We start from the raw sequence: 11614 nt of genomic DNA on the forward strand, positions 1-11614 counted from the left end.
CAAAATAATCTTAACTCAAGGTCCATTTACTAGCTTTTTCCAGTACTTTCAAGTACATCCAACAGTCTTCAGCAGTGTATTAAGTTTGCTCAGTTGTCTTCACATGACTCAAGTATGGAACTAGTCACATGATGCGTTTGAAAGCTCTGGTAAAAGCTAGTAAGTGAACCTTGGAGGGCCGATTGTTTGTGAAACTACTTTTCCCAAGGTCAAGAACGAGCTCGATCCAAAGGCTATATGGAAACCTGCACCTGACTCTACTCAAGTGAGATAATCTCTGCAAGAAACATGAAGTACTTCTCAAATAATTCTTTTCATGTCAAGGAGAAATAGACTTCACATTGTCCTCATAAATAACATTTATTGTATCATTAAAGTTTACCGCTTAAATGCCTACGCTACTGCGTTCATTAGTCATAATGACTTATAAAATTTAATAAGCAAATTATAACAAATTGGATAGTTGTGCTCCAAAACCAAAAGAGCACTAAAAATTGTGTTATTATTCCAACTCTCTTCATAGCACATTGAAATCTCCTGCTTTATCTAGTGCACACGATTAATCAGCAACCCTAAGTGGTTTCTTATATCTCAGAAGTATACAGTATTCTTTCTCTTAAGAAAAAGTCAGGGGATAGTCTGTTTATTTGTTTTTTTTACTCTCAACAAATCTGTAAAACCTGTAAAAAGGACCAAAACCAATAATGCATCACAGCACTCTGACTTTCCTACCTTGTCTGTGGCTCTCAGACCCACACCAACTGATTCCTACATAAAATATACATCTAAACATTAATATGTAAAAACATATAGTTTCATAGAAAAAGGCTCAGTAATTTACTAAAACAGCTGAGCATTGTAGTTTTTAGCAAATGTTACTCAAACTGGAGTAAACTGCATTTGTTGGGGACTGTTTTGAACTGGGGATTAATACATGCTAGTGCTCCCTGAATTTAGGGAAGCAGGATTGCATATTCTGTGTTTTAACTTAAATAACCTACCCATGTTTATCATAAAGTGTAACTGCACCCCTCAATTCTGTTAAGTCCCTCTCTCTTAGAACATTCTAAAAAGAAATCCTGCAATGGACAAATTCTTCAGGGAGCGTGGCCTCGACACCGACTGGAGTGATTGACAGACTGACCACAGCAGTGTAGCAGGAACAGCAAGCTGGTAGTCAGAACTATCCAGCCATGAGTCACTGCTGTCAGACTCTCCGTGTCTGCGCCGGAGTCACTAGAAGCACATTCGCAGCCCTTTGTAAATGTACCTGTACCCAAGCTAAAGGCTCAGAGAGGATTATAATTTTAGTTTACAGCTCAAAAACAGGTTTAAGTGTGCAGTACCTCTTCAAGGAACACAGAGGAAAAAGCTATGCCAGTCTTCAGCTATACACACAATACTTGTTAGTAGGATCAATTCATTGTAGGTTTTGATAATTTCATGGGATTTGTTGACAATAAGAACATTCTAGCATATTGTCATACTTTATTATATTTATAATTTATTAATATGTAGCTATGCAGCCCAAAATAAATCACTTTTTTAGAACAAGTCCTTCACTTGTGCCATTTGAAGATTTAGCTTTACAAATGAATAACTATAGCTTTTATAATGTCATGACATCCTGTTAATTTATACTGGAAACAAACAAACCTTATTCTGTAGTTGTCATTGCCACTCAGTGAAGGAAAAATGCAGTTTGTGTTTTCCAAATAGACACTTAATCTTTAACTTTATGACTCTCAGCTGGTCTGATAGCACAAGGATAGATTGTGTGCACCTTATCTATTGCATACTTGTGTTGCATCATTCCATCACCTTTACTTGGGTTTCTACACGTAACTCCACCACCTCTGCAACACCAAACCCACTCTGTTCTCTCCCATTAGTGAGATGAATGAGCGAACGGGACAGCGGTGGTCTAATTCAACTTCACTGACTAATGGACTCAGCTGGCAGCTACATCTGCTAGCCATTGAGGAGCGCCAAGGCTGTTCACACACATTAGCAGCAGATCTCTATTCCAGAAGCTTGTTCAGGTAGTGGCAGACCAGCTTGAGGCCATGTTAGACCCGAGATGAATAGCCCTCCTCTGACCAGCCAATATGGGAAGTGAACCTTACTGCCCAAAATAGAACAAAATCAATGGGGCTGTGGAGCTTGTGCGTGCCATGCAAAAGCAAATGCCAGAGCCATTGATTTTTCCGTCTGAATTATGTGCCATCAACCCCCTTGAAGTCCTCTAAATTAGAGCTGTATTAACAGGAGGATAAAAGAGTGAGGGGAATCCTATAGATGTTGACGAATGTCCAAGAAACGATTCCAGCCAAAATCCTAATAGTTTTCTTTCTTGGATGAATCGAAAGCATTTTTGTGTGTACTTAAATAAAGGCCTGTTTCACACAGTAAGGCTGTTCTGAACCGCACAGAGTCCTGGAGTGGCTGAATTTGGTGCTGATTGCTTCTGTACACAGAAGGATCGAAACTGTCAGTACAGCTCTCCCTCATATTAGAACTAATCTGCCACTGAGCAACTTTATCCAGCCCCGATTAGTCACGGCAGAGGAGCGCTGCGCGCTGTAGGCTGAGGCTTTAACATCTCGGCGCTTCCCTGTAATGCACCGAGGAGGTTGGAGTAGAAACTCGCAGTCAGCAGTCAAGAGTCGGTGGGATGGGTGTATTCTCCGCGACTGACCAAGAAATCAATTTGTTCTGTGGGGAGATGAGTGTCTGCTATCACACTGATAGATATGTGGAGAATCACTTAACTCCCAGACTCCATTTTGGATTCAACAGCTTTAAGATTCTGAAGGTAAAATCTTTGTTAGATTGAGTGAATTAGTTCAGTTCCAACATAAGAAATGTTCGAGATAGATGAAGAAACCTACTTTGTTGTTGAGATTCTGCTAGCTGACCTTTTAATGGAAAATGTACTACATTTCTCCAGCTCTAGCCGGCCTATAGAACGCTCGGTTTTTGGTATTAAAGGTCCAGTGTGTAACATTCAGAAGGATCTGTTGGCAGAAATGGAAAATGATATTCTGAAGATAGGAATTTGTTGTTTGTTTTTGTTACCTTAGAATGAGACATTTTTATCTACAGATGCCACAGATGCTGCTCATATGGCGTTCACCATGTTGAACCAGCATGTTTCTACAATAGGCCAGAAGGGACAAACCAAATACTGGCTCTAAATAGGGTCCTTTGCAGGTTTTTTTTTTGTGAGTTTAACAGCCACCATAGTTTCTGCCACATAACATGAACTCTGTGAAAGTGCCCACTCCCTCTGTTCCCTTTTTATTATCAGGTGATTATACACTATTAAAAACATACATATGAATATTATTTACCATTTCTGCCAATGGATTCTCCTAAATGTCACACACACTGAACCTCTGTGTTATATTGGTGGCTGGGGTCAAGGCTGACTAATCTAGAATTGACCCGCTGTTGGAAGACATGGCTGTTTGTCTGGACCAGATACAAATATATGAAGTTGAAGCCTCCAGGCCTAGGCTCAGGACTTTTTTATTCCTAAAAATGTCTGCAAGGGAAATAACAGAAACCAAAAACTGTGTTTTTTTCACATTTAATTTATTGGAACTGTTAGATTATATTTTCTCTGTACTTTATTTATTTTATTATTTGTTTAAAGACAGCAGCGTTCCCAGAGTTTAGAAGACTTCTGCATACAAACAGACATTTCTGTAGAAGACATTGGATTATTTTTATATTCTTGGCCTAAGAATCTCTGGAGGGAATCTTTAAGGACACATGGTCTAAAAATGTTTGTGAAAGGTCAGGGTCAGAGACATTAACAGCTCCTGGTGTTTCATTGTTTTTGCTCCCAGACGGTTGCCAGAACTGGTTTTTAACACAGGTAGTACCACTGATTGTTCTTGCCAACCATTAGGACACCCTGGCATTGTGACCCACAGCTAACCTTTTGTGTACTTCACATTATACTTGTGCATCCTCTTCCCTTTTTAGTCATTTACAGTGCGACAGCCACCTTCTGACTCTTGGGTAAGCCTTCTTTTGCACATCATGTGTGCTCAAGCTGTATGCACAGTATGCTTACTTACAAAGGCAAATGGCTCTTGCCCTCTTTAGCCAACACCCATATCTAAAGGCCACCTGACTCAATGTGTGGCACAATGTGGGAGGACGGTGATACCGATACTAGTCAAAAGAGTAGTCATAAAGAGGAGAAAAGGGCTGGTAGGGTGTCATCTTAACAATGGAAACAGCGTCCAAGAAGTTCATCAGCATTACAGAAGATCCTCTTTCCTGTCATTTACTGTGGTTATTCACAGAATTCAGATACATACTCACCACTACTTCTAATGACACCAGCATCACAAGTAAGTGTGGGTGTAAAAACTCTGAAGGTCAGGAGAATTTCCCACGACCATTTTCATGCAATTTTCTCCCACTGCCAATTCAGGTTGACAATTCACATGCTTACGAATATAATAATGAGACACCATTTAATAATCTAAATCACTTTTATTAATTTAAGTTAGGTAGAGACACTAAACATTGGAACCACATTTGCTCTGCTCTGGAGCAGTCTTCAGAAAATTATAAAAGAAGAAAAAAAAGAGGCTTTTATGTCATACTGTCAAAACAAATGGCAAAAATTAAGAGGTAGAGAATTTAGGCTCATCACTGTGACTGAAGGAATGATGCCTATTGGAATGTAGTTGAAATTCAAAAACTCTTGTCGTCCCAAAGGTATATAAAATATTTATACATCAAATATGGTGGAGACAGGTCATTTTGGGATACTGGGGTATTCACAACATTAAAACATTTACATTTCACTTGGACAAAGTGGACTATGGACAGGAGAGTTAGTGTTACTTTGGAAAAGAATAGCTACGTTTTTTTAATGCATTTCCCTCAACCACACATCAGTGTCGGGGACAGCGGTTCACCTGGAATTGCAGCCTATGTCGGGTTATTTTTTTTTACTTTTTTCTAAACAAATAATATTGATAACAGATAAATTTACAATATAAACACCACATATCTTGAAAATAAAGACAAATGAGAGAAATAAAAATGCATTTCCTCTCAGTTTCTCCCAAAGCAGTACATTCTGAATGTGTCACACATGCTAGTTCAAACACATTGACTCCCTCGTCCGCTTTTCATTTGAGAGGTTTTGTCGATATGGACCTGAAACAACAGGACCATTAAAAAAAAAAAAAAAAGGGGGGGGGGGGGGACAATGTTGAGTCCCATTATACTGGAAACTCCGATGAAGATTTAAGTCAGCCACGGTCTGGCCTTTAAATTTCCCATTTGGAATGACTTCATTATCAACATATGCTACATGTGTGTAACTTAAGTATTTAACAACAACGGAATATGGTAAACATTAATTGTGAAATATTCTTGCTTTGTTTTAAATTGGAGTCGTGTTAAGCTGCAAACCAATTTCCTGACTGACTGAAAAAGAGCCTCTGCATGGGGAGACGTTGGGTAGTTTGAAACGCTGCGTTGAACCTTCCTACACAGAGAATGCTGGCAGTGTAGAGAAAAATCAGAAATTACAGTGCATGTCTACAAAAATAAAATAAAAGTGAAAACATTTTTTTTTTTTTTTTTTACTGTTTGTACAGTAACATACTGTATATTTCCACAATGACACTAGATAAGGCTGGTGACTACATTACGTAAATAGTTAATTATTGGATACCTTTTCTGTATGATTTCAAAACTAGTGACACAGAATATAGATGGTTTCTTTTAACAAACTTAAAAAAAGAAAGACAAGACAAAGTCAAATAAATCCTTTGTGTAGTACACAGCTTTCTTTGTTCCAGAGGAACAATATGGTAAACCTTTGCATTTGCTCAATGCAAGTGCACCAGTCTAGATTCAGTCTTCCCCATTTCATCCTCAGTGGTTGTTTCCTCATGCTTGCAGGTTTTATGTGCCTCTGTTCGTGTTACAAACAGCGCCCACTAGATCCCATTCTTTGCCTCGTTGTTGTTCATGGCCTCCTTTCTCTGAGCTAGGAAGGGGTACATGCACTTGTCAGCGCCCAGGAACCGGTACATGCACACAATGGCCTCGAAGGGCAGGATGCTGCGGAGACAGGACAGAGATAAGCTTAGTGACACAGGACACTCCTGTATAGTTTACTGAGAGCTGATGGGAGTAAAAAAAAAAAAACTGAAATGGAGTTGATACGATTAGAATGTAGGGAGGCACCTTTTCATGAAGTTGACCATATAGACGATGCGAGGTGTACAGATCATGGGCTGGTCAGTGAGGATGGCCCTCATGGCCTGTTTCACGCAGAACTCTGGCTTCAGGGGAGGTAGAAAAGGCTCAATCTCCTTCCTGAATGGAAAAAAAAAATAAAATCATAGGCTTGTTATTTACACGCTCAAAATTCAGGGGCCTTAAAAAACTAATTTATTAAAGCTGGTTCAGAAATTTTGTTAGGAAAACCAATTGAAATCATTCAGAAACAGGAGTGGAAAGAGCTTTTTTTTGGTGCATTCCATTTAAAATGTTGATATACTTTAAAGATAAATCAATCCACGAATAAAGTGGTGCTGGTTAAAGAGGTTGTTAACAGTTCTTGCGCACAGTAATAAAACAGTTCTAAGGACAGTAAAGCTAAAGAACATGCCACCTGCTGACTGTAACCATCAAACAAAGTGAGGACTATTACAGCAGCAGCAGGGGGGGTGGGGGGGGTGTTAGCCCATAGTGCACCTGTTGGTGAGGTTTTCCCCTGGGAAAGTCGCCCTCTTTTGTTTAAGCAGCGCAGCCAGCCAATGGCATACAAGTGACTTTATAATATCTTGAACACAACACAAACTGTCAGCTGCTGCTTTGAAGTTCAAAAGGTGTTTGTGAGGCAATTTTATACAGTGAAAATTAGAGACGGCAAAGGCATCCCAGGTGCAAGAATGCTGGGGGAAAAAAAGAACGGCGCACACAAAAACAATTACACCGGCCAGTGTGTGTCGAGGCTTACCTTATCCTGCAGCCTTTGAACATGCCCGTGTCTACCAGGTAAGGGCACACCAGAGTCATGTTGATGCCCTCCTTCTCTGAGGCCTTCAGCTCATGGCTCAGTGACTCGTGGAACCCAATGGCACCGAACTTACTGGCGCAGTAATCCTGAGGGAACAGAGAGGGAGAACAGTTAGCCCTGTTAAAACTCTGCCCCTGCCTGCACCCGGGGACCACGGAACATTATCAAACATGCCCCGCGGGCACAGAGGTCTCTCCTGGCTGGTAATGATACAGCCACAAAAACCTGAGCGAGCCTGTCCGCCGCTCTACGGTTTCATTAGCATTCTTCTCGAGTGCATCAGGAGACCGCTCTGCTCGGCGGAAAGGTTTTGATGTGGTTCGCTGTGGAAATAATCTTAAAAAAAAAAAAAAAAAAAAAGGCTTGGGCAAACACAGATGCATGTCGATAAACATGGAGGATAAAGAGATTTGACTGTGCCCACATGACAGTCAGAGGCTTTGGTTCCTTGAAATTATTGTGCATGTTTGAAATGACAGTAGGCATTTCCAGGAAGCATAATAGGTTAACAAAAACAGACTATACTGCATTCTCTTTGAAGTGGGGGGGGCTTAATCATTATGGATGAATGCTTGTTCCACAAAAGCAAATGTGCAGCTATAAAAACAAAGGAAAATGGAGTAGTAGTCCCTGTACACCATCTGAAAATGACACCATTCTCAGCCATGGGGGATAAATGAGAACTCTTTTTTGTGAGATATCAAAATAAAACCTTCGGCAGGGGCTACCAGTTTACTCCCTATGCTGTTATGGAGATAAATGACTCCACTAAGTATTTTAATATGTATTAAATTAACAAAAAGAATCTGTACTGGGGGAGAAAAAAAAAAAAAAACTATAGGAAGGAAAACCAAAACCTTATCCATTGAAAGCTGCTGTGAGCAGAATACTGAGTGAGCACCAAGTTGTTCACAAAGCAGTGATGAAGATGTCTCTGTCCCTTGGGGAGCTGTCAGCTCATTCTGGCCCCGGGGCCAGAGCCCAATAGGAGCTCAACACCCCCACTGCTGCAGATAGAGGAATCTATAAGAGGCTCCCCAATGCTCATCTGTGTCCCTTAATTTAACGGGTGGAGGGACAACTAGAGAAAGGGGGCCTAACCTCCCTCGGCCCAGTGTGCTAGCTGGCACGCTGAGGGCTCCGGAGAAAAAGCACTGGTTTTGGATGGTGGGAACGATGGGATGTGTATGTGTTGTTGTGTATGATACTAACCTCCACTCCAGCTGTGCTGAATAAACCCAGGGAGCTGGCAACCGTCACAATGTGACCATGATTCAGCTCCAGCATCTTGGGGAGAAACGCCTTGGTGGTCTGGGGGAAGGATAGAAGAGACAGAAGGGCAAAGGAAAAAAAAGAGGAAGGTTAGTTCACTTGTGCAGTTTGTCTGTGCCAAAGGCCTTTGATCCTCTCTGCCTCCCTCTCATTCCCCCTCTCCATGTGTTTCTCCCTCTTCTCCATGGTGATGCAGTGAGAAGCGTCTGAATGAGAATTCATAACAGGCACACACAAAAAAAAAGAATCAGTCTGAGTACTGGAGGTGCAGCACTGGAAATGATAAAAATAAAGATTTAAGTTTAGTTTTTCCCTTTGTGGTGGGTGTGAATTAGATGTTGATGGAAAAGAAAAATGAGGGTTTTCCCCTCTTCAGGTATTCACTGAACAAACAGGTATGTGGTGTGTGTGTGTGTGTGTGCTGCTGTACAATCTGTTCTTTTCCCACACAGATCTGGTGCCCGTCGCTGGGCCCGACTCTAAAGACTTGGTGACAACACCAATCATAGGCCTCCGTTCACTCAACAACAATACAATTCAGCCTTTTCGTCTACCCTAGCCTTGCGCCCTGCCCGAGCAGCAGTCAGCAGAACAATCGGTGGCGAGATGAGCTCTGAGATGAAAGGGTTTCGCCGGAGTGCCACGTGAGAGCCTGAGTGGTTCCACCGCCCGGTCCGATGAGTGTTAGCGAGGTGGTGTGAAGAGCAAACCCCCGCGGAGGAGATTCAGAGAGAGTTAGCAGTTTCCAGTTGATTAACCTATGGATCCGTTCCTCATTCCGGCTCGTCTGCTGACTTTTGGACACAGCGTGAGCCAATCAGCAGGTGTGACATGTGACGGCTATGACAGGAACTGACCAATCACTCTCCCACTAGGAGGTCTAAAAACAACCAGCAGGCCTTTTGTTGGTAGCACTGCTAGATCTATTCAAGCTAGATGTGCGCTGCCATAGTGAAGAACAATACATGACGCCTGCAACAATCTTTTCAAATGTCACTGAGCTTGCAAATGAACACCTTTATATCACAATAACTCGAGATTACCAGTTGTGTGTGGAAAAAAAAAAAAAGTTGATAATTTGATTTAAGTACTAAGCCGGAGATTTAATCAATTCCAATTTTGACAAGTAAAAACACCACACTTTGGCTGTAAAGTAAAATGTGGTACCTCTGGGTTTTTGCAAGCAATTTTAAGACATCACTTTGGGTTCTGGAAAATTGGGGTTAGCGTTTGCAATTACTTTTGACAGTTTCATTCCTAGCTTCCAATAATTCTGTGGTCCTATAAATGAACGCTAACGTTTTCATTGGTTGGTAGAGTATGTAAGCCTGGCCAGAGAAATGATTCAGCCTCCTTTGTAAACATTTGCTGGAGGGGAGCACAGAGCCAGAGAGTGCACGGTACCAGGTAGTACAGCCATGAAACCACTGGCAGGGGAGGAAAAGCCTCATTAAAACTGCACCCAGAGATTAACTGCATAGGACCTACTGACTTCTAGCATAATCTCTGCTATGCTTTACATCTGTATTTAGACATCTTTCTCCTTGTTTTGTGACGTTAGTAAAACTGGAAGCAATAAGTCAGGTCGATGCAAAGAAAGGCTGGCGAACGTGAGATGACTTCACCGTTTTGGGGTTTATTCTATAGCCAGGTACAGTATAACTGATCTGACTCAGCTCCAAACATCTGCACTTTTCCAGGACATAAATTTTCAACTTGCTGCAAAATTCAACTCATTGAATGATGGGGCCCGAAGAGAGGGAGCGAGAGAACATGAGGCCTGGATAAAAGCTGAGAAAGGCCTCTGCAAGCCAGAATGGCAGTGGATGAGGGAGAGAGTTGCGTGCAAATGAAGCATTAACTTAAGATATGCCCATACCTGACTTGAGCCAAAGTTTCCCACTCCCACAGCAACTTTGAGAGAGCAGGGAATGACTTGATCTGGCACAATACTCTACGACTAAAGCCAACACTCAGATACAACTGGACAATTTTGCTGAGTGGTCTGAAAGTAACTGGAACTGATGGAGGGAAGGTTGGAGGATGGGGCTAAATGTGAACAAACGTCCCATCTTTCTCCCACCCTTGCGTGGTGTCCCGCTTCTCATGGCAGCTCTGGCATGTGGGTATGACCCCCGCTGACCTCTCAGACACGAAATGTGTGAAGGCAACCAGGGGCTCGTGTCTCACATCAGAGCTGCTGTAATTGGGTCTCAACGCTCCCTTGTTCCGCTAAATTACCCGCTGACACAGTCGAGCCTCCTTGGCCTATGTGGGGGTGCCTTGCCCGCTGCACCCCCTAATTGGTGCGTGCCCCCAGGAGCATTTAAGCCACACAAAGCTTCTTGCAGCTGGGGTGTCAGGCTGTATTAGTGCAAGCGCCTGACCAACAGGAATATGAACAAAATATTGGCCTTTGCGGAGGACCAGATGGCCATTTAATTGGGCTGACTTCTCCCTGGATGAGAGAATGAAGGAGAGAGAGGGAGAGAGAAAAAAGAAGAGGCCGGAGTTCGAGAGCTCGTCTGATCCTACAACAGATCGTGGAATTTGAGTGGGTTGTGTCTACTGCTCATCAGGGATGATGGATGCATATTGGTCATGTTGTGGTGGCCATGCGAGTCAGTTAGCCTCTGCTGTAGTTGACTAAAGCTCAAACCTCCTGCTGGTTGTGCTACTGGAATCCAATTTACCTGGAAAGCAACCACATCAATAGGCCAGAGGGGATGTAGTGTTAATGCACTACAAACACCCCAGCGTCCAATACAACATCACCAAACTAAACTGATGCCAACAACCCAGTTAGTTCAGTGATTTTAACCTCTGTTGGTCACCAGATCACTTAATATTTTAAAAAAGGCTCACAGATTGAGGTTCTCAGGCAATCAAACCTTGGCTGTTTGACTGTTTTACCTGAAGAAAACGGTATCATTATTTATAGTCACTTTGTAATACTCAGATTTCATTGAGACTATTTACTGTTTGAACACTTTAAAAGAAGCGTTCTATAAATATTAGCTCTGTAGCTAGAAAATCTATGCATGAATGCTCCAATAGTATTTCAGTGTGATAAAATCAATTAGTCATAGGTCACATGGTAAAATATTGATCCTAAATTTAGACATTTTACGATTTTCATGTCCCAAAGGATTTGTTGACTTTTCCTTATTCCTAGCTACCCATTCTATTTTAATCTCGTCTAGAGCTAAATTTCATAATTGATTGAAGTAAATTATCAACATTCTTCTTTGGTTCCAGCAACTCAAATGTGAGGAT

At 41.8% G+C, this 11614-nt stretch overlaps 1 protein-coding gene across 1 annotated transcript in view; it reads right to left on the minus strand.

Moving 5' to 3' along the window:
* Positions 1-4492: 4492 nt before the first annotated feature.
* The window catches only part of rdh10a (retinol dehydrogenase 10a), a 10814-nt gene continuing 3692 nt past the window's right edge, over positions 4493-11614 (minus strand). Inside the window, exons 3-6 of the mRNA XM_035681872.1 lie at positions 8279-8377; positions 7007-7152; positions 6229-6360; positions 4493-6102 (exon numbers count right to left, since the gene is read on the minus strand). Coding sequence (XP_035537765.1) covers positions 5979-6102; positions 6229-6360; positions 7007-7152; positions 8279-8377 — 501 coding nt within the window. The 3' untranslated portion in view covers positions 4493-5978. The remainder of the gene's footprint in view (positions 6103-6228; positions 6361-7006; positions 7153-8278; positions 8378-11614) is intronic.

The sequence above is a fragment of the Morone saxatilis genome, unplaced genomic scaffold, assembly GCF_004916995.1.
Source record: "Morone saxatilis isolate NCDOM2014 unplaced genomic scaffold, NCSU_SB_2.0 Contig0, whole genome shotgun sequence".
Classification (NCBI taxonomy): Eukaryota; Metazoa; Chordata; class Actinopteri; family Moronidae; genus Morone; species Morone saxatilis.